We start from the raw sequence: 21950 nt of genomic DNA on the forward strand, positions 1-21950 counted from the left end.
TATTAAAAGGTGAAATTATCTAAAACTGTTACATTTCTTGCTTTATATCGATGATAATCTTTCTTTATATAGATGATAATTTAGCTTATGCTTTTGTGTTTGTTTTGTTGGGTTAACGTGCAGGCTGCTGAGTTCAATGTTGCAGCAGCTCAAGAAGGCATTGTGTATATTGATGAAATTGATAAGATCACAAAGAAGGTATTTTCAAATTTTGTTTTTAATTTCTGTTTTGTATTCAAAATAGAGGATTTGCTGGATGAAACCTTTTTTGCTCTGTACTTAATTGGTGTTTGTTGTGCACTCAATGATGATTGCTGTCATCTAGAGACAATTAGACTCAACTGTATGAATTGGCAGGCAGAAAGCTTGAATATTAGTAGGGATGTGTCTGGAGAGGGTGTTCAGCAAGCATTGTTAAAAATGCTAGAAGGAACGGTGAGCTTGTGTTTTCTTTTTGATGCTCTTAATGTATGTAGTTATGTCAAGTTCAAAATATGGCTGCAAGCATTCAAGTAAGCTTTGTGGATTTTCTAAAATTGATCATTTTTCAAAAGGTTTTTGATGGTACCACTTAAGCTTTAGCTTAGACCTTTAATGAATTCAAGGCATTTCCAAAATGCTAGTAGCAAGATTCAGAGTTGCTTTGAACTCAGTAAGGCAAAGAGCCAAAGTTGACTAGGACTCATCAAATACCCAGCACCAAGATTTGTCAAAAGACTCATGAAACTGAAAGTTATTAAAATATAAAGAATTTAGAAGTTTAGGAGTAAATGCCTTGTTAGTATAATTCTACAAGAAACTAACTCGAAAAGACATCAAAATAATCATGTTTGTAAAGTATGTAATAAATAGCAAAACCAAAAAAATAAATAAATAAAAGACTGGAACAATTCTGTGCTTTGAAATCTGTAACTCTGGATTTCAGAATGTTTAAATATTAATTTTTTGGAACATTTTTCAATCAACTGCTAAATCTGTTTCTACCAATCAATACACTCTTTCCCCTTGTAAATTGGTGTGGAAAGAGTAAAACTTGAGTTAAATGAAATTTTGTCATTTCAGGATTTTATATGTTGCTAGCCATGCTTAATCTTTTGACTCAGCAAGTCTTTTGGGGAGTTGTTGAGTTCTGGTCAAGTCTCCCGATACTCGCTTTTCTTGGCAAGTCTCTACAAACTTAGAAAGCGTTGGTGTGTCCTTATTCAGCGCTGTTTCCGAACTGTATTTGCATGGTCAATCATATATCTGGTTTGGACTTGTGACTCTGGCCTGAATCCATCGAAGTCTGGTTACTGAGACATGTCTACAATTATTCATATTAATTCTGTTCAGAATAAATATGTTAAAGAGATAATATTACCTAACTAGTTACCAAACTGAAAATTGGAATATCTGGAACTTTGTGACCAATCTCTCATAACAAATACATCTAGATAGCCTGGAAAGTTCATTGAGAATCTTTTACTCAACATTCCTGAAAAAGGATGCTGGACAATTATAGCATTAGCAAGGGAAAGTACTCTCTTATAAAAGCTGAAACAATCCCTGAAGGAATTCTATACCTTTTATCCACATCATAGGAACATATGATGTATATAGTCTGGGTTGCATTTTTCCAAAGGAAAATTTATCAACACAGCTCTGTTTTCCTCAGTAGCATACTGGGTTTCCACATGTCAAGCACATGCTTCTTAAAAACATATGACTCCAATCTTTTTTGTCTGGTCTTGATTCAGATTATAATCTGCCAAATTTTTTAAGTGACATCAGGAGGATTGCCTACTTGTAAGAATTATATGTAAACAAAAAAGATTGGATTTCAACAATGGAGACCTGCACTTTGTTGAGAATTTCTATATTAGTCAACTTGGTGGTTCCATTGGTTTTAAAAAACGGTGCAAGGAATTGTAGTTTATTTGATGTGGACGAGGCATTTACTTTCTGGTTGAAACTTTTAAAAAGTAACATGAGTAAAATATGTGGCAAAATGTGATTAGTAAAATATTAGTTTTAGCCAAAGTTTCCTTGAAAAAAATGGGTTGTAATATTGCTTGTTTATTGAAAATAAAATTAGTACTTTCCTAAACATTCGTCAATGAATTGTTTCCAAAAAATTGTATAGTATTGTGGATAGATGAGAAATATTTATTGGATGTGTTGGTCTGAATAATTTAATGGTTTGTGAGAGTGTTATTTCTGATATAAAGCAGCAAGTTTGGATTTCAGAGATTTTTAATTGTGGTGCAAGGTCTCAACTTGTTTAAAAGCCCATTCATTGTCTAGGTTTGGCAATTTTATGCCCTGAAGTTTGGTGGGAGAGTACAGACCTTTGGTTCAGTTTGAAGGATCTTAAAAAGAATGTGTGAAGCTTGTATGTAATGTCCCCTACCTGATTAACATAAATAATCTATTTCAATATACTAAAATTGATTGAGAGACTAATCATAAAGCCAATCATTGATATTCTTCAATTGATTAGTTATTAACAACTGCTTAGTTATTTTCCTCATTAGATGATTAATTTCATTATTCATAGTTCTTATGCCTAATAGGTCTTTATGCCTTAATAAAGCATTATGCAATATCATAATGTTTTTGAGTTCATGTGATGTAGTAAGGTCAATCATGACCATTCTTGATGTAATAAGTGTCTTTGAGGTCATTAGAAGGTGTTTTGAGTCATGTTGAAGTCATATAGTCAATATTGTCAAAACTTGTCAAAAGTTGTCATTATGTTGAAAATGAGTGTCAATGGGTCAAATATGTTGTTTTATGATATGTAAGGGTCTTTGTGGCCTATTTGGACCTATTTGAGTCATTATTGGGGCATGGGAGTCATAGATTAAGTCTAGATGCAACTTGGAGCAAAATTGTCAAAATTGACAAAAGAGTTGTCAAGCAACTTTTGAGTTTGTAAGGGTAATCATGTGTTTGTTGTTAAAATGAGTTGTAAAAGTGGTTATAACTGTGTGGAGGCTTGGAAGGCATTATAAAATCCTTGTACACATTTGGGTATGGCTGTTGGTGGATGTAATAAGAAAAATCAATTAAATATCTTGATGTTCCCTGCATTTTCTGTTTTTTTTTCAGAAAAATAGTCTGCTATTTCATGTTTTTCATTGCTTTAACCTATTCTTTTGAGGATCAAACAAATTGGACATGGTAGAGGGGTGAATCCCCTGCATTGTCCCTTTTGTCTTACTGAATTTCATTTTGATTTGAAAAAGTTGTTGTAATTTTACTAAAAACAGTCAAAACCCTACCCTAGGGTTTGCTGAGGCATTATAAAATGTAAATAGCCTCCATTCCACGTGATCAAGGGCCAAAACTTTGTGGAATGGAGGGAAAATATATTTATTTTAGTTTCCTTTTTGTTGCAGGGATTCATACATTATTCAGCACGTGCAAAACTTGAAGGAAGTTGACTGAAAATTGTGTCTCAGTCTGGGACAGCAGTGTAAAAGAGGAAGTTTTGGCTGGTTTGAATGTCTTGGAGGACCTTGAGGGGTCAAGTGAGGGTTGTGGAGAGTGTGAGGATTCCATAGATAGGGAACAAGGGTTGTCAAGTTGGCGAAACAATCCAAATGGACAAACTATTGATTGTCCTAAAATGGCTAGTGGCTGTCCTAGTTTGACAGTTTAACAAGAACTTGTGTTTGTGAGTTTGAGTGTTGTTTGGTTTTGTAGTTGGAGTTGGTGAGTGATTGGGCAGACCATAGTGAGTCTCTAGAAGCCTTTGGAGGCATTGAGAAGTGGAAAAGAAACCTTAATATATGGTTGTCCTAAACATGTTGTTGACTGTCCTAAAAATAGTGAGTCCTCATTAAACATTGTTTTGTTATTTTGGGAGGTTGCATGGGTAGAGAGAGTCCAAAGTGAACATGTTGATAAGCCTTTTAGGATTGACAAGGGAGTTGTGTGTTTGTGTGGAATACTTGTGGCAAGTTGTGAAGTTGGGAACTAGTGGAAAGTGGAGATCCTATTTGGGGCAGCCTTGGTTGTGCGAGTACAAAGGAGACTAGTGGTTTTTAAATGCTATGGAGCATGGATATGGGTTCAAGAGGGTTGAGTATGCATGGAGGAATATGTGTGGGAGGTTGGTTAAGGGTTTGAGAAGCTTGGGTGAGTTTTTGGCTATTGGAGCCTTGTGAGTAGGTTAGAAATCTAGTAAGGGACTTGTGAAGACTTGGAAGAGTTAGTACCTATTGAATAGGAATATTGGGAGAAAGAAATCTCCCTAATGTGGTATTGGTGTGGATGCTCTGCATCATATACTCTCAAGCTAAGTCGTCAGGTTTGGCCGAATTTCATCCTTGAAGTTCGAAATTCGCCGAACTTAAAAAAAAAAAAAAAATTCATTGAAATTCGTCAAACTTCAAAATTTTTTTATTTTTATTTCTTTATAAATTTTTGGCCTTCTTCTTCTGTTAATATTTTTTAAACACATCTTTAGTCTGTCGTGAGTCGCGGCTTTCAAGAGAAGTAGTCGCAGACCCGTGATAGTCGCAGCCTGCAAGAGAAGTTCGCCTGCAATTTTTGCCTGTAGTTTGTGCCCTAGCATATGTTTCCTATGGTTTATATTTTATAAATGTCATCTTTTTGTAACGATTTCAAATCTATTTATCAATGTTAAACTATTTAGGCAATTTTATAGATATATTACATATATTTATTAAAACAATTTAAAAATTACATATGGCGAATTTAATTCAAATTTTATACATTTCGAATTTTTCCCTCATCGAACTTCATTCGTATTTCAAAGTTGTCGAACTTCGAATTCGAATTCGAACCTAGTGACTTAGCCCTCAAGGCTTATGGGCTGCTGATCCCCACCCTATCTTGGGACTTAACCTATCGCTTGGATTTAGACTACCTTTGTTTGGAACATCTCATTCCCATCTTCTTAAATACTGATAGTAATAACATGATTCAGACTATAAGTATACTAACTTCTCATGTATTATGAATATATATGAAATTACGTATGACTGTCATACATATTGCAGTCTATATTAATAATACTACTAAATTCTGCATAACAACATTATCAGACTTCATATACTAAGCATATATATTCAGCACATCCCCATGCATACCACCAAGAACAAAGATGCTACTGCCTGTAACTTAATAACAGTTCTGATTTGATCCAATCCATTGTCCTGTTGCTGGATGCTTTGATTCCTTTCCTTTATATCTCTCAATGTGAGGGAGAGGTCACACCTTTTCATCATGCATGCCCTTTGGCAAGAGACACACCCTTTCACCATTAGCACCTTTTGAAAGAGTGCTGCAACTCTTCATTATTTCTGCCCTTTGAAAGGGGCATAAAGCTTCATAATCAGGTCTGCACTTCTTATTTAGATCAGATGTGCACTTCTCATTTCCCATTTATCTCCCTCTCAAATGAGGTTCTATTCTCCCTTTTATATCTCATTGTTTAGGGAGTCACAACTTTTCCTTCCATGTCTTTTGACCATTCATTAACTTAATTATATATAATTATATTCTTTTATATTTTAATTTAATTTTTAATATTTAAATTTTATTATTATTATTTATTATTAAATTCTATTTCAAAGTGGGGACATTACAGTAGTAGAGTGTTTTGGTTTATTGCTGCAAGGAAAAGGTTCCCCTTCATTAAGACCTCTATTCTTGGCTTCTTCATTTTCAATTTGTTTATTTGTATGTTGACTCGTGTGAATTCTCAATTTAGCTCTAATGTTTCATAATATGATTATATTTTTAAATTTCCCTTATCGTTTTTAATAGCTGCCCCTTCTTGTACCTTTAAAAAGGCGTCCCATCCCCTGCCATCTGGGAAACATGTTTCCCCATTTCTTGCCATTCCCATGCTAAAAACTTGGTGTATCATAGGTATATGCTTTTATTTTTTAGGCTATTGGATTTGAAGATTTAAAGAAGTAATTGAAAATATCTAGTAGCTTTTTCAGACATAGATGAAATTGGCTCATGTAGTTTAGAGATAGTTTACTCCTGTATGTCTCTCTGTCTATCTGATGCAAATTAGAGCCTTGTTCATTCCCGTGGTTTATTCATTTTGAAAGTGTGGATTTGTAATGTTCTTTGAAGCATTGGTTGGGACCTTTGGCACTCTATTCTATACCTTAAGCATAAGGACAACTGTTATTTATGATTAAATTGATTGCCTCTTTGCTGTCCACGCAAGGATCATGCCTTTTGCTTAAATACCGTGACCTATGTGTATCTGTTCTGTGGAATTTACCCAGTAATTGCATCTGGCTTTGCCCATTGTGCTGCACCTCAAATGGACGTGGTATATCACTTCAAATTTCAGTTTAGCATGTTTTTCAGGGATTTGAACCTTGAGGTCTGCTATGAAATTGCCACATGGGATTGTTTTTCTTGAAGTAAAATTGCTTCCTGTCTTATTTATGGAGAATTTGATTGTAACATTTCCTGTGCTGTAAGTTTTGAAGTTCTACTCTATTTTCTGTTAAGTGTACACTTAGCCATTCTGTTAAGCAGACGTAAGTATATCATTTTGGTTCCATTGAGTATCTGGTCATGGGTTTTCTTTTTAAAATCTAATATTCTAATTTCTACGTAAGTTTATTGTTCTTTTTTAGAACAATATTTAATATATGGTTCCTTTGTCTGTATGAAATTTGTTCCCATCTGATTATATATATACACATATGCATCTTTTCTTTCATATGGTTTTATTTGAAAGATAAGATTATATTCAGGTATGTTGAGAAATTTATGTTGGAAAGCTGTTTATGTAACTAGGTTGTAAATGTCCCTGAGAAGGGGGCTCGTAAGAATCCTCGTGCTGATCAGATTCAGGTATGTTTATTTTACAGAGTTTTTTACATTTATCTAGTTAATTATATGTATTATGGATTTTATTTGTTATTGTTTAATAAACATGAAATATTTTCTTCTGGATCATTGCTAGACAATTTAAAATGCCAAATTGTAAGTAGGGGCAAAGCAGGATAAATGCAAAAGATATTCGAGTTTGTATTGTAAAGTCCAATTGTAAATGTTTTGCTTTGTTGGATATCAAAGCATTCTAGTTTCTGGCTACCTTGTCCTGCAGATAGATACAAAAGATATTCTCTTCGTTTGTGGCGGGGCATTTGTGGACCTAGAAAAAACTATTGCAGAAAGGTAGCTTTGCCAATACTGTTGAGCAAACTGTTAGGGTCTGCTTGTTAGTATTTATTCTCTATTAACTTTTTAACTCATTTAAAATACCAGACGGCAAGTTTCTTCTATTGGCTTTGGAGCACCTGTACGTACAAACATTAGATCCAGTGGCCTGACCAATACAGCAGTTACATCATCTTTACTGGAGTTGGTAAATGCTTCTTGTTTTGAACAGCCATGTTCAAATGCTTTCTATTTATTTGACTAGCATATGCAAATTGTGTTTCTTAAAACATGAATTCCCTTTGATGCTTTAAGCATTTCTAATCTCTTTGATCTACACAGGCAGAGAGTAGTGACTTAGTTGCTTATGGTTTGATACCGGAGTTTGTCGGTCGGTTTCCTGTACTTGTCAGCCTGTCAGCTCTAAATGAGGACCAACTTGTTAAGGTGACCCTTACATCTTCCTTATGACCTTTAATATTTATAAAGAATATTTGTTGGCTCATCCTTTTGGACTGACTTTGAGTACTTAAATTTTCAATATTGAGATTTTAGATTATGCTTTTGACATGTTTGCACTGAAAATAATTAGCTGTCATATGTATCATTTTTCTTCAGGTTGTTTACTTCTTGTAAATTATTCTTGAAATACTCTCGCTAGAAAAGAGCTTCATGACAGAAACAACATGTCTGATAAGTTCTTTGTGCTGTCTTTTTAACAGGTTCTTATGGAGCCTAGAAATGCACTTGGCAAACAGTACAGGAAGCTGTTTTCTATGAATAATGTAAGATAGATTGTCGATTGTGTCTTCCATTGATGTTTTTTGGAAATAGAGTTTGACAAGCTTAATTTTTTATGCATGGAAATAGATTTATTGACGAGAATTAATTATTAATATGACATTTTATGTAGGTCAAGCTACACTTTACAGAAGGAGCATTGCGACAGATTGCACGGAAAGCAATGGATAAGAATACTGGAGCCCGTGGTTTACGTTCTATCCTTGAAAACCTTTTGACTGAGGCAATGTTTGAGGTAAATAATTTGGGCACATCCTATTTTTAAGGTGTGTTTTGGGCTTTAATCAATTATGCGTTTCTTGGAGATACTGCAATCATTATAGTTTTCATGAATTTATCTATCAACATCCTTCGGACTAGAGGAATTGGAATACATCTTTGATAGATGTATAGAACTGGATGGCAGCTAGTTCTTTCTTAGTTTGTGCCTGTCTTGTAGTGGGGAAGGTAGGTTTATGATATATATCCAACTCTGATCACACCATATGAATGGCAATGTTTCAAGGGGTTTTGTGTCCCTGATTGCAAATTCTTATATTTATTTGCAAGAGTTTCAAACTGAATGTCCTTTGTATTGTAAAAGTGAAGGAGAGCTTTTGAATAACTTCTGAAATTGAAATATGCAACATAATACTTTCAAAGATTATTCAGAAGCACCAGAATTTAACTCTGAAAACAGAATTATAAGGGCTTCATCTACAATTTTGGAGTTTGTATTTGATGTACACTGTAAGGGAGAGTCTATATTGTAAATCTTTATTTTTGCCTATATTGAGAGCAATCTTATTCCACATGCCTCAATTCTTATCTTCTACCTATGTGCTTGCATGATTATCACATGATGACACCATTTACTTTGTTTCATGCTTTACCATACTTATTTTTCATCATTCGCCTATATTGGGTGCAACTTTGTCATGCCTTCATGATTATCTCTGCTTATACTCTTACATCATAATATTTTTTACAATGTTGCCTGTTTAATTTGTTTATATATTTTTCTTCTCTCCTCCAATTCCTTGCTACCTTTGTACACAACCAATTGGAAGGAGGTCATTTATGTCACTAACATTCCTTTGTGAGTTGTGTTGTGTAGTAACAGACTCGTAGTCATCCTACCTTGAAAGAAGCATTTACCAAACTCCAAACTATCTATAGAGTTGAATCTTTCTTCAACACAATCAACAGTTTTTTGAATCACATCTGCATCAATTCCTTTTAAAATAGTCAGATGTTTATATTGCTTTTTCCAAAATGGAATCTCTTAGTCATCTTCTCCATTTCTACCACCTTTGAGGATAGTTGGTTTTCAAAGCAAGTTGTGCAACATAGGAAGTAACATCATAAGCACATGAACATCATGCATTATGTAACGTTGGAACATAACAAAGAACATGTGAAAACGTAAGTGGTAGACATGAAACATAAGGACATAGAGGAATTAGACAAGGCACATAGAAAAAGCAAATAGGAGCTAGATATCATGTAACATAAATGACATATACACAGAACTTTAAATCTAAAGGAAGCACATAATGACAATAAGGAAATGCCCTCCAAGTGGGAAACAAAGCATACAACATAATACAAAAGGTGAATTGAGAAAAGGAAAAACATGACAACTCTGACATTAATGATATAGAAGGTGAAAAACAAAACAATCATGGCATAAACAAAAGGCCAAAGTCTAAGGAGTAAGGACACATGAAAAGTAAAAGCTAATATAAATATATAGATAAGTAAAGGATAACAATGCTCAATGTCTCATGAAACATATTTAGGGAGATATCCTCCATAAGGTCATCCTTCATCCAAAAATTAGCATCATGTTCTTTTTCCTCAAGTGCATGACTTTCTTCTTCAATTACATATGTTTCCTCCTGATACGAATGCCAATTAGTACTTTTGGTGAACACTATCAATATGTAGAACTATAGGACTAGTTTATCCATTTCTCTTGCTTCTTTGGTGGTGGTCCCATAGATAGATTTTGTATTTGTTGAACCATGAAATTTTGTTTAGGAATCCACAAAATAGATCCTTTAGCATGAAACACTAGTTTTTGCAATAAAGTCCTTCATCCTCCTTTGTCAGTTTTGGGGGTTAGGTAAAGTGGGTTGATATAATCATGTGCTATCTTATTAGCTTTGTCCTCTTCTTTTTGGCATTAAACACTGGTTTTTGCAACATAGGTCCCTTACTCTTTTGAGGCAGAATAGGGGGTATAGTAGGCTTGATATGATCATGTTACATCTTAGCTTTATATTTTTTTTTTCCTTTTGTTCTTCTAATCTCTTTTTATATACTTGCAAGGTTTTTTAACTTTCATAAGGTGGTTCCTTGGGGTGTGTATGTAACTATCCAAATTAAAATGACTCATCTTAGAAAGAGTCTCATATGGATTTTGTTTAATCTTTATAGTTCTCCCCTTGTGACAATATCTAACACATTGATGTACACTGTAAGGGAGAGCCCTCAAGTGTTCATGACATGGTCTACCAAGAAATATGGAAAATATTTACAAAGCAGAATAACATGACATAATATTTGTACTTCCTTAGGACCCATCGTAAAAGGTAAAATGATGCAACCCAAAGTGGAACCAATACTCCATTAGTCATCTTCAATAATACTCCTAAATGAGCATAAGAATCTGGCTTCAAGCGTTCATTATCTAAAAATTGCTAAGTTACTGGATTCTCCTCTCCCAGCCTGGAATCAAAGTCGGGTCCAAGCCTTGTTCGCACCTGGGTTCTCCTCGGGTGTGACCCAGGCGGCTGGGTCCTTTGTGGGTCCTAATTTGCAGGACCCACAGAGGACCCAACCGCCTGGGTTGCACCTGGGGTGAACCCAGGGCGGACCCAGACGGACCAAGGCCTATAGGTTCAAAAAATGGGGCCCATAGGTCAAAAAGTGCCCAGCATTTCTCCTCGAAGGTGAAGGCTACAGAGGTGTGAGACATGCGTCAAAGGCGTAGGAATCATTGGAGAAGGAAAATGTAGCCATCAAAGGTGAGTGAATCTGAATGTTTTTCAAGTTTTCAAGAATTTTTTCAAGTTTTTTTCAAGTTTTTAAATTTTTTTTTTGAAGTTTTTAATTTTTTTAAAAATAAGTCTTGTATATTTTTTTACACTTTATATGCATAGTATGGGGTTATAATGCCGATTTTTTATCAATTTTTTTCAATAATGTTGTGTTTTCTCTTTTTATTTTAGGTGCATTATTCATATAATCATACATAATGGCTCAAACTGGAAGTGCAAGTGCAAGCTTTAGTTTAGTTGCCTAGGTTTGAACTCAAAATTACCCCTTTAAAATTGATCCAGATTCACCACTTTGGCATTATACAATGATCAAGAAAATGTCTGGTGGTGGGAGTTTTCTTTGGCGGTGTAACCATTGTGGCATTGAGTATACGAGCTCATACTATTGAGTGAAAGGTCAGCTTTGCTTCATCCCCAAACGTGGAATAAATTTTTGTCTAGGATCAGATGGCAATGGGCTGCCAAAAGCTCTAGTTTTGGAATATATTAGAGAACAAGAGGAAATTGATAAGAGAAGTGGCAAAGCAAAGACTGGTCACCCTCTTTCCAAGTCAAGCTCGAAGAGGCCTTCTAGTAGTACTGGCTCCACAAGACTGGCTGACCCACATCCTTTCATGCCAATACCACCACCTGCTACACTAGAGAATGTTGTGGTTTCACGGAAAAGAGGCCCATTGGATGTTGCCTTAAAAAATGAAATGAGAGAGATTGCAAATTAGGGCATTGGGCGTTGCATTTATGGCAATGGGCTTCCTTTCAACATTGTTAGGTCACCTTACTTTCAGGACATGGTGCATACCCTTTGCAATACACCTTCTGATTATGTTTGCCCAGGGTATGAAAAGGTGCGAACCACCTTATTGGCAAAGGAGAAAGCATCCGTACAGACACAGTTGAAAGTCATCAAAGATATATGGCCGAAAACAGGTGTGTCCATCGATTCTGATGGATGGAAAGATTGTAAAAATAGGCCATTGATCAATGTTATAGCAGTGTGGCCTAAAGGGGCAATGTTTTTGAAAGCGGTAGATTGTGAGGGACAAATGAAAGATGCAAGTTTCATTGCCAACATCCTCATAGAATGCATTGACATGATGGGGCCTGAAAATGTTCTCCAAGTCATAATGGACAATGCTAAAAATTGTAGGGCAGCTGGGACTCTAGTGGAGGCTACATATGGTCACATCTTTTGAACACCATGTGCAGTCCACTCACTCAATTTATTCATGCAAAAGATTGGCACATGCATTGATTGGGTGAAACAAGTGTACGTTGAGGGCAAGGGGATTCAGATGTTTGTGACTAATCATGATATGTCACAAGCCATTTATAGGACCTTCCCCAAGTTGCAGTTGTTGAAGGTAATTACTAATTTAAATTTTATTTTTTAATTTTTAATTTTTTAATTTTTTATAGTTGACATATGATGTGTATTTTTTATGTCATGTTAGGTTGCTAAAGCACGATTTGCATCTCACACATTCATCTTAAGATGACTTGTGAAGGTGCGAGAGTCCTTGAGTTCTATGGTCATCAACACCTTGTGGAGTGTATGGAAGCAGTCCAACATAGAAAGAGCTAAAAAAGTAGGAGCATTGATCCTTGATGAGAAATGGTGGGATAATGTGGAATATGTTTTGAATTTCACCGAGCCCATCATGAGCATGATTAGGTATGCTAATACTGATCGCCCATGTTTGGGTGAAATTTATGATGCCGTGGATTGCATGGTGGAGAAAATAATAGAAGTAATACAAAGAAAAGTAAATGACCCAACAGAAACGTTTTTCAAAGTTGTGCAAAAAATTGTTGTTGACTGTTGGAACAAGATGACCACCCCCTTACATCTCTTAGCATTTTCTTTGACGCCAAAATTTTATAGTGCAAAGATGCTTGCAACAAGAAGGAGGGTGCTACCATATAGAGATGTAGAGGTTGCTTCTGGCTATAGGGCTGCCTTTAAAAAGATATATCAAGATGAAGAGACAAGAAATATTGTCTTGAGGGAGTTTGGCCAATTTTTATCCACATAATATCATGATACTATAGCTCTTCATGCTAGATATGGGATGGATGTTGATGAGTGGTGGTATGTACATGGTCAAGGCTCCATTTTCTTTCATCCTCTTGCAATTAAACTTCTCTCCTAAGTATGTATCTTTTTATTTTAATTTAATAGTTTTCCAATTCCATTTGAAATTTTGATGCTATCATATTTTTATTTTAAAATTTATAAATTTCTAATTATGTTTTAACTTTTAACGGGTTGCAAGTTCTTCTTCAGTTGAGTGGATTGGAGAACATACTCCACCCACTTAGTCAAACACAATCGTTTGGGTGCAAAGAAAGCTGAGGATTTGGTCTACATACACTCCAACCTTCGTTTGTTGTCACATAAGAAACCTGAATATAATGCGTGTGCAACAAGGAATTGGGATCTAGCCCTTGAGTGTGCTGATTTAGATTCTACAGTTGCACAACTTGCCCAAGTCTCTATAGACGAGGCAGCTATGGAACTTGAGGGAGACATAGCTAGTGGGAGTGGCATTCCAATAGATAGTGGTTCAATTGATGCTTTATTTGAACCAAATGATGACCTTGGGCTTGGGTTGGATGCTTCAGATGAAGATGAATATGGAGATTAAATCCCATGGATGGCTTGTAATTTGAATTTTAGTTATGTCATGACATTTTGAAACTTTAATATTTATGATATATGAATATTTATTGGCAATTATGGATTTGTCATTTATGTATGGGAAAGTTACATTGTATGGATTGTATCCTTGTAATAATGGTAGTGATAGTTTATATTTTATAATTTTGATGTTATATATATATATATATATATATGTATGGATGTACCCATACCCAAAGCTTTTTTTTTTTTTGCCGATTTTACAATTTCGTACCCGTACCCGTACTTGAATCGATAACTTAGAAAAATTGTAAATAATAGATATTGAATTGATTGTAGCATCTATAAGAATGTCACCATTAACTCTCGTATGTATTTGACCTACCACATATAATGGACCATCGTGGCTGTTTTGCAGGGCTTCCTCATCCAAAAATGTGATCAATGGAGCAGTGTGGGAGGAAGAATATTATCTCTAGATTGTATTCTACCCACAAAAGCATCCATTTGTGAATATGCATGAGAATCAATATGTCAATCATCCATGGTAGCTTTTTTAACATGTATATGATCCATATCAATAGAATCTTGCCCATGAGATGTATTTATGAATAGAAAATGGATTAATATAAACCTTTTAAATTTTGATTAGGGGGAGAAACCAAATGATTGCCCCTGTTATTGATACCTTTGTTGCAAGGTGTGTACTCTTGGTTTCCTTGTGTTGTGCAGCGCAGCGCTCGGGTTTGTGACATGACTTAATTGCCTTCTGTGGATTCATTAAATCTCGCGGTTGTATCGGGCATTAATAGGTCGATCTTTTGGTGCAATGACAACCGTGTTTCTAACAAGTGGTATCAGTGCCTAGGTCATGGGTTCAAACCCCTCGCTTGCATTGGGGGGGGGGATTGTTGCAAGGTATGCGCCCTTGGTTTCCTTGTGCTGTGCAGCACAGTGCTCGGGTTTGTGACATGGCTTAACCGCCTCTTGTGGATTCATTGAATCTCGTGGTTGTATCAGGCATTAATAAGTCGATCTTTTGGTGCAACAACAACCGTGTTTCTAACAACCTTCAATATGAATCATGCTATTGTCAATGAAACCTTCCACTTTATGTTTCGATGCTATGCAACCCTTTGTGCGATGGCCATTAATTTATGGAGTTGTAAAATGTACTTTCATTTAATTCTTAGATATGCCTCTAGCTTGACCTATTTTGTGGCATTGCCTTCGAGTCAATTATTTTATGAATTGGGTAAACTCTAATAACTAATGCAAGCTTTGTGTTGCAGATTTTATTAGAGGAAGGATTGTGGCTTTGTATGCAGTTCTTCGTGCTTAATTCATAATCCTTTGTATTTGTGTTCACTTCAATCCAATTTAGTTTTGATTGTAAATTTCAATCCTTGCATTTAATTGAAAGTTGCAAGCATTCGGTAGGTGTGTTAGATTTTTTTAATAGATAGTCATAAAATATAAAATCTCCTATCTAGTACGGAAGTAGTTGAATTGTTTTTTGCCCTAGGTGAATGCAAAAAGACACCTTTAATTTTATTTACTATTCAGGAACCACCCAAAAAACACAACTATATGAATCATAAGTGACAAGTACACATTGTCTAGATATTAAGTTGTGCTATCAAACATGGATCTCTTCCATCCACTACGGATTTGGGCATGGTGGTTCCATCTGATTTATTTGAAGCACCAGGAAGTTCTCTTCTTTTGAAGGCAGCCTATTTGTTTTCAGCCTTTGATGCATATTTTTTTTTATGATTGTGTGACATTCTGTTATATGCACAAGTAGCTGACAGCTTGATACTGGTGAGCTTGTTTGGTTGTATGTAAGTGCTTCTGGCTTATCCAATTCCAAAAGCATTGCTTAAAGTAGGCAGAAAACATGCCCTTTATTATATATAAGTTATGCAATCAAACATGGATCTCTCCCATCCACTATGGGATCTGGGCATGGTTGTTCCAACTGATTTATTTGAAGCACCAGGTTGTTCTCTTCTTTTGAAGGCAGCTTATTTGTTTTCAGCCTTTGACCCATATCTTTTTTAACGATTGTGTGATATTCTGTTATATGCCTTGATACTGGTGACCTTGTTTGGTTGTAAGTGCTCTGGCTTATCTAATTGAAGGACATGTTAAAAAATTGCAAAAGCATTGCTTAAGGTAGGCAGAAAACATGCCCTTTATAATACATATGATTGACATTTTCATACACCCAAAACAACTGTTCTATATATTGCAAAAATGTGCTAAAGATGTGAAAAGATAACTTGCTGCCAAAATGACTCCAGAAAACATGTTGAGAAATGCTATGCTTCTGGATGCTGCTCAAGATCAAGTTCTTTGGATTGTGTTTCTCACAAATGCTTCTGTTCTATCTTTATATTTTTGTGACTAGCATTCCTTAGATTTCTTTTTTAATTTTTCTTTCTCATCTCAGATACCTGAAACGACAGCTGGACACAATAGAATAGATGCTGTTGTTGTTGATGAAGAAGCTGTATTATCTGTAAATTCAAAGGGGCCAACAGCCAAAATCCTTCGTGGCGAGGGTTCATTGGAGCAATATCTTCTAGAACAAGAGCGAATTCATTCTTTGGTATGTTTTTTTCCGGAGTATACTTATTTCTCTTGTGTTGTCAAAAGTTAATATAAGGTGCATATTTGGTTTTTACTGAATGAATCTATTTGAGAAAGAGCATTTTTGCATCACATGGCATTGCCAGCCACATCTACTGAAGTATTTATCCACACGAAATAAATCAAAATACAGGAAATGTATTCATCATTTTTCATGTGCACTGTGATAGTGTAAACTGGATGAAAGTGAAATGCTTGGAAAATTTAGTGGGCATGAAAGGCATACTAAACAATATCTTGATTAGTTGGTCTTCAACTACACAGTGTTAACTTGAAATTGTATCAATTTTAAATTTTTGTGCGATGCCTTAATTGTTTTTATATTGCCGAATAAATATCAATATTGCACAAAGCAAAATCATCATGTCTTCGTTGCTTTCTTGATAATTAAACTGCTGCAAGTATAATTCAAATTCGAGCTGTAAAATCAAGTTTATTGAAACTTGTGGAAATATAATCTGTATGAAATAGGATGCATGTTTTTTTTCGTTTGCTGCTTCAATCAATCTTCCAAGAAAATTGCCATTAAGCTCTAAATACTGAATTGTATACTTTCTCAACATTGCTCATTTATCTTGGCATCATGATCGTGAAAACCTTCAATTAATTTTATTGTTAATACAACTTCTAATTTGGTAACACATTTGAAACAAGATGTTAGGAGATAATATAAAGATGTATCTTCTGCATGCTATCATAACATATGCTATTTTATCAAAATGAAACACTACTGTCAAAGAACACATTCAATCAAAGGTAGCTCTCAGTACAAATATGCAACCTGAACTAAATTGGAGTCTATTGCTTTCACTTTCTTACCCATTTGAAGCAAGATGTATTGTATGCATGCTTCGAGCAACTACTGATGATTCTATCAAAGTGAAATACTAACATTACATGGGCTTTCCTTTTACTAACCCACCTTGATCAAGTAAGAGCACATCTCTGACTTTCTGATCTGATGGCCTGGATGTTAATATGTGTCATGCAGATGTCTAACTTGTACAAAAGAATACTATCAAATATCAATTCTTTAATTAACTACAGCTTTCCATATATGTATATTAAGAAGGTCAAAATATTGAAAGTTCATCTTTGTAGTACAATATTAAGTTATGCAATCAAAGGCATTTGTTGATAAAGTTGGAAATACTTTGATGTAGTATCCTCTAGAGTTTCTAGTCTAGCCTTGAAGTTTTCAGGTGAGATTTGATTGGATCACAGGGTTTTCGAATACAACAAAGGTAATTTTATTGATGCCTTGCTTACTTAATATCCTTCCCGACAACTTTGACTATGTAACTGGTCACTTGTAGCCAAGTTAGTAGCAGGTTTAGCATTGTTTATGGTATTCTCATATGAAATTTAGAATTGTTCTATGGGTTTTTCTTCAACAACTGTCCCCAGTCATCTCTCTTATATTAGATTTTTGATCACTATCATGCAATTGTTGATGTTATTTATATTTGGTAACTCAACACCTGGAGCATGCATTTGATGTACATCATCTTCTGTTTAATGGTGGTATTAGTATGAAGCTATGTGGGATTTAGATTCAAGTTGAATTACATGACAATATAGTTGCTTGGCAAAGTGCAAGATAATAGTTGATGATGAGTTTGAAAATCCTTGTAAGGAGATTACATTTAAGTGAAAGATACTATTGTGCTAAAGCCACCTCTAATGGCAGAGCATATCAGGAAAATTGGAAATCTCTTAGCTCACAGTTGGCTACTAGTTGTCATTAAGGCTCTTTTGTTTCACATGTTTTTCTTTAGTGTTGTTTGCATTAGGCCATCTACCCCACTCTGGATTAACTATTGTCAACTATTAATATTTCACCTCAAGTATCCTCTCTAACAAAATGAAATAATTGGCATATCTAGTCTCCTAAGGAATTCTTTCCTCTAAAAGTCCTAACGAGAGCAAGTGATGTGGTGGTTGCAAATGAATATTTAAATATCTTTTAACTTTGATCACCACTCGCTTCACCAAATCTATTTTCCCCGGCTTTCAATGTGTTGTGCAATGCATGAATACAAAGTGGGGTCCAAAACATGTGCTTGGAAACACCTTCAACCATCCTCCACCATCATGCAAGCTAATTGGCACACGTGCCAAATTAGTTAGCATTTGTCCAACATTTTGAGGCCCCAACTTTCTCTATGGTCTCTCTCAAAATTTGTAATTGAGAGTTGCCATTCTTGTGCTTCTTTGAACAATTAACAGTTTTAAGAAAATGAAAGTCTACAACACATTAACTATGATATTGATGAGTGGCTGAGGTCTAATATCAGTCCAATCGTCCATGACTGTTGGTGTTGGAAATAAGCCACACCCGGACCGACAATGGATTGGTCCAAGAGGGGCCAATAGCTCAGTGGTAGAGCACTCCAGCAGCATATGGAAAGTCCTAGGTTCGAGTCCTAGCTGGTCCATGTCTCAACAAGGTATCAGAGCCAGGTCCAAGCTAGGAGCCCCAAGCACACGAGAGGTGTGGCTTAAGGGGGTTGTTGGTGTTGGAAATAAGCTACACCCGGACCGACGATGGATTGGTCCAAGAGGGGCCAATAGCTCAGTGGTAGAGCACTCCAGCAACATATGGAATGTCCTAGGTTCGAGTCCTAGCTGGTCCATGTCTCAACAATGACAATATAACAACTAATCTTCATCCAAGTCTGCCTCATGTCTGTTGATGTGTTTTTTATGCACATGGGAACATAGAATAAAATACCAAGGTATCTTATCCTCTTTTGAACAAAGTCTCTCAAATGCTATGCTTCGTGCTCAAATGAGACAACTCCAAGGTTATGAAATGTCAGGTCTTAATGTGTGGATAAGTTCAGTGGTTTGATGTGATAATGCTGGAATCACAAGGGGACTTACGTTGTACATGAATGCTCAATCTTATCATGGATTAGGATGGGTATGTCGATGACTTAGGATTTTGCACCGAAACTTCTAGTTCTAATTCTAACAAAGATTTCTAAAAAAGGGGCAAAAGGAATAGGGTTTAGGAATTCTATTCTAAAGCCTAGAATGCAAGAAAAGGGTGAACGAATTTTGTGGAATCCTACTAGGCAAGGTCTCACCATCAAGTCGAACAACGTGACACAGCCTTAGTGCAATCATCTAAGGTATAATGCAAAGATGTTCAAACCATTACCATCAAACATTGATTACCATTCAAGTTAATGCATATACAATGGATGTATAACAATTGAAGTTATGCTCTTAAAATTCCAGTTGACCACGTAGGGCGCACTTACAATCGGCAAGAGGCTAGTGGTATGGATAAATGGATTCCACACAAATACATTCAACAAATTTCTTCATCCAATCTTTTATACTTGAAAGCAAATTCTAAATCTGAAATTTTAATCTAACTTGGAGGAAGTGAGAACCTTGAATGCAAGACAACACTTAAACAAAAATCACCATCAATTCGAACAATGATTTGTATTCAAATCTGCAGCATATACCAACAATTCTTGATAATCTCTCCCTTACAAATGAGAGGCAATGGGGTTTATATAGAGCCTCAAAAGAAATGAATGACCAAGATTAATTTAGAATCAAGGGCCAAGATTACAAGATAAAACCCTAATTAGGGTTTGTTACAACCACCATTACATTGGCCAATGAGAGACGAGGGTAGGTAAGATAAATAATATTTGATGTAGCGCCATGTGTCACCTATTCCCTCCTTGAATGAATGTTTACTTGGTACCCTTTGATTGAACGAATGGTGACTAGGATGCCACCTCAGCTTGCCTTATAGACTTTATGATACTTTACATTCCATCCTTATGTTAGGGAATTCCATGAACTGTTCCCTCCTTATGTTTGGAAAATTTCCCCAATCTTGGAATCTTGAAATATTTCCTTACTTGGCGCTCTTTGATACTGAAATCCCTTGATGTAGTTCCGGATTTCTTGATGTGAAATCCTATTTGCTCATGTCTTGAACTTGCTTTCCTTCATTTGTTCATCATCATGGTGAAGCCTTCTTCATGATTGATCTAGTCCTCATCTTCACCTTTTGGAATCTATGTCCGGAAACCCTCATCCAATCCTTGAAGTATTGATCTTCCTTATCCGCATTTGTGATGTTGAAGTGTTGATTATCGTGCTTCCCTTCTTCGTAACAGACTTGCAGAACAAACAAGTATCGAATCAAACACCTATGGGATAAATTTGATTTCAACCTTGGTGGGAAATCCATCCGGATTAGTTCTCAAAACATCCGCATTATCCTTGTTTGTTCTGCGAATCCGGATTAGAATGTCCACAAATTAATTCGGACGAAGATCAATAACAAAGTTGTCCAGATTAGTTCTCAAAACATCCGCATTGTCCGGTAAGAATTTCTACTGTTTGCTCCTCTGTGCAAATGTATTTGAGCTCCATTGCTTTCCTTTGTACCAAATCTCCTAAGTAATGATATTTTATTTCCACATGCTTGATTGTATCACGAAAGACAGGATTAATTGAAAGCTTCACACAGGTTTGGTTATCACAATGAATCACTGTAGGTTCGAAAGGCTGTCCAAACAATCCTGCAAGCAATTTACGAAGCCACATCGCTTCTCTAGCTGCAGTAGCAGCTGCAACATATTCAGCTTCAGCTGTACTTTGGGCCACACATGATTGCTTCCTGCTGCACCAGGAAATCATAGCTGAACCTAAGCTAAAACAACAACCGGAAGCGCTCTTCTTGTCAGGTACACATCCTGCCCAATTTGAATCAGAAAAACCTTGCAATTTCAGATCTTCACAAGAAGAATATTTAAGACCATATCCCACTGTACAATGCACATATCTCAATATATGTTTAGCTGCAACAAAATGAATCTGTCTAGGCTCACTCATAAACTAATTGAGAGTGTTAACAACATAACATATGTCAGGCCTTGTATTAACAAAATACATCAAAGATCCAATCAATTACCTATACACAGTAGGATCAACTAAATCTGAACTAGCTGCAAACTCATTTAAATTTTTCAGATTTGCTTCCATGGGAGTTGTCATAGATTTGCAATCTAACATACCAAATCTTTTCAAAATATCAATGGCATATTTCCCTTGACTCAAAATGATTTCATTTGGTCTTTGCCACGCTTCCAAACCAAGATAATAATGCATCAAACCAAGATCTTTCATTTCAAATTCAGAAGTTTAACTCTTTCTTACATCTAGCAATGAGATCATCCTCTCCAGTAAGAAATAAATCATCAACATATAGAACTAAAATTAAAGGTTTACTATTAAGTACCTTGAAATAGATATTTGAGTCTGCAACATTTTTGAGAAAACCCAAGATCAACAAATACCGATCAATTCTTTCATACCAAGCACGAGGACTTAAGGCCATACAAGGTTTTTTTCAATCTGCATACATGTGATTCCTTCTTATGAATCACAAATCCATCTGGCTGCTCACTAAAAAATTCTTCTTCAACTACATCATTCAAGAATGCTGTTTTTACATCCATCTGATGCAATTTCCACCCTTTGACAGTTGCAAAAGCAATAATAGTTTTGATAGAGGTATAACGTGCTACAGGTGCAAAAGTCTCTTCATAGTCTATGCCTTCCTTTTGTGAAAAACCTCTAGCTACAAATCTAGCCTAATATTTTTTCTATACTCCCATCAGCTGCAT

General features: G+C 35.6%; 1 protein-coding gene across 2 annotated transcripts in view; it reads left to right on the plus strand.

The window, feature by feature from the left end:
- The window catches only part of LOC131073843 (CLP protease regulatory subunit CLPX1, mitochondrial), a 44097-nt gene that overhangs the window by 16073 nt on the left and 6074 nt on the right, over window positions 1–21950 (plus strand). Inside the window, exons 6-14 of one of the 2 annotated variants that reach the window (XM_058010380.2) lie at window positions 124–198; window positions 358–435; window positions 6781–6837; window positions 7094–7164; window positions 7255–7354; window positions 7489–7593; window positions 7869–7931; window positions 8060–8182; window positions 16085–16243. In XM_058010380.2, the coding sequence (XP_057866363.1) occupies window positions 124–198; window positions 358–435; window positions 6781–6837; window positions 7094–7164; window positions 7255–7354; window positions 7489–7593; window positions 7869–7931; window positions 8060–8182; window positions 16085–16243 (831 nt within the window). The remainder of the gene's footprint in view (window positions 1–123; window positions 199–357; window positions 436–6780; window positions 6838–7093; window positions 7165–7254; window positions 7355–7488; window positions 7594–7868; window positions 7932–8059; window positions 8183–16084; window positions 16244–21950) is intronic. The other variant, XM_058010442.2, reaches the window with a different exon arrangement.

This window comes from Cryptomeria japonica, chromosome 3, assembly GCF_030272615.1.
Source record: "Cryptomeria japonica chromosome 3, Sugi_1.0, whole genome shotgun sequence".
NCBI lineage: Eukaryota > Viridiplantae > Streptophyta > Pinopsida > Cupressales > Cupressaceae > Cryptomeria > Cryptomeria japonica.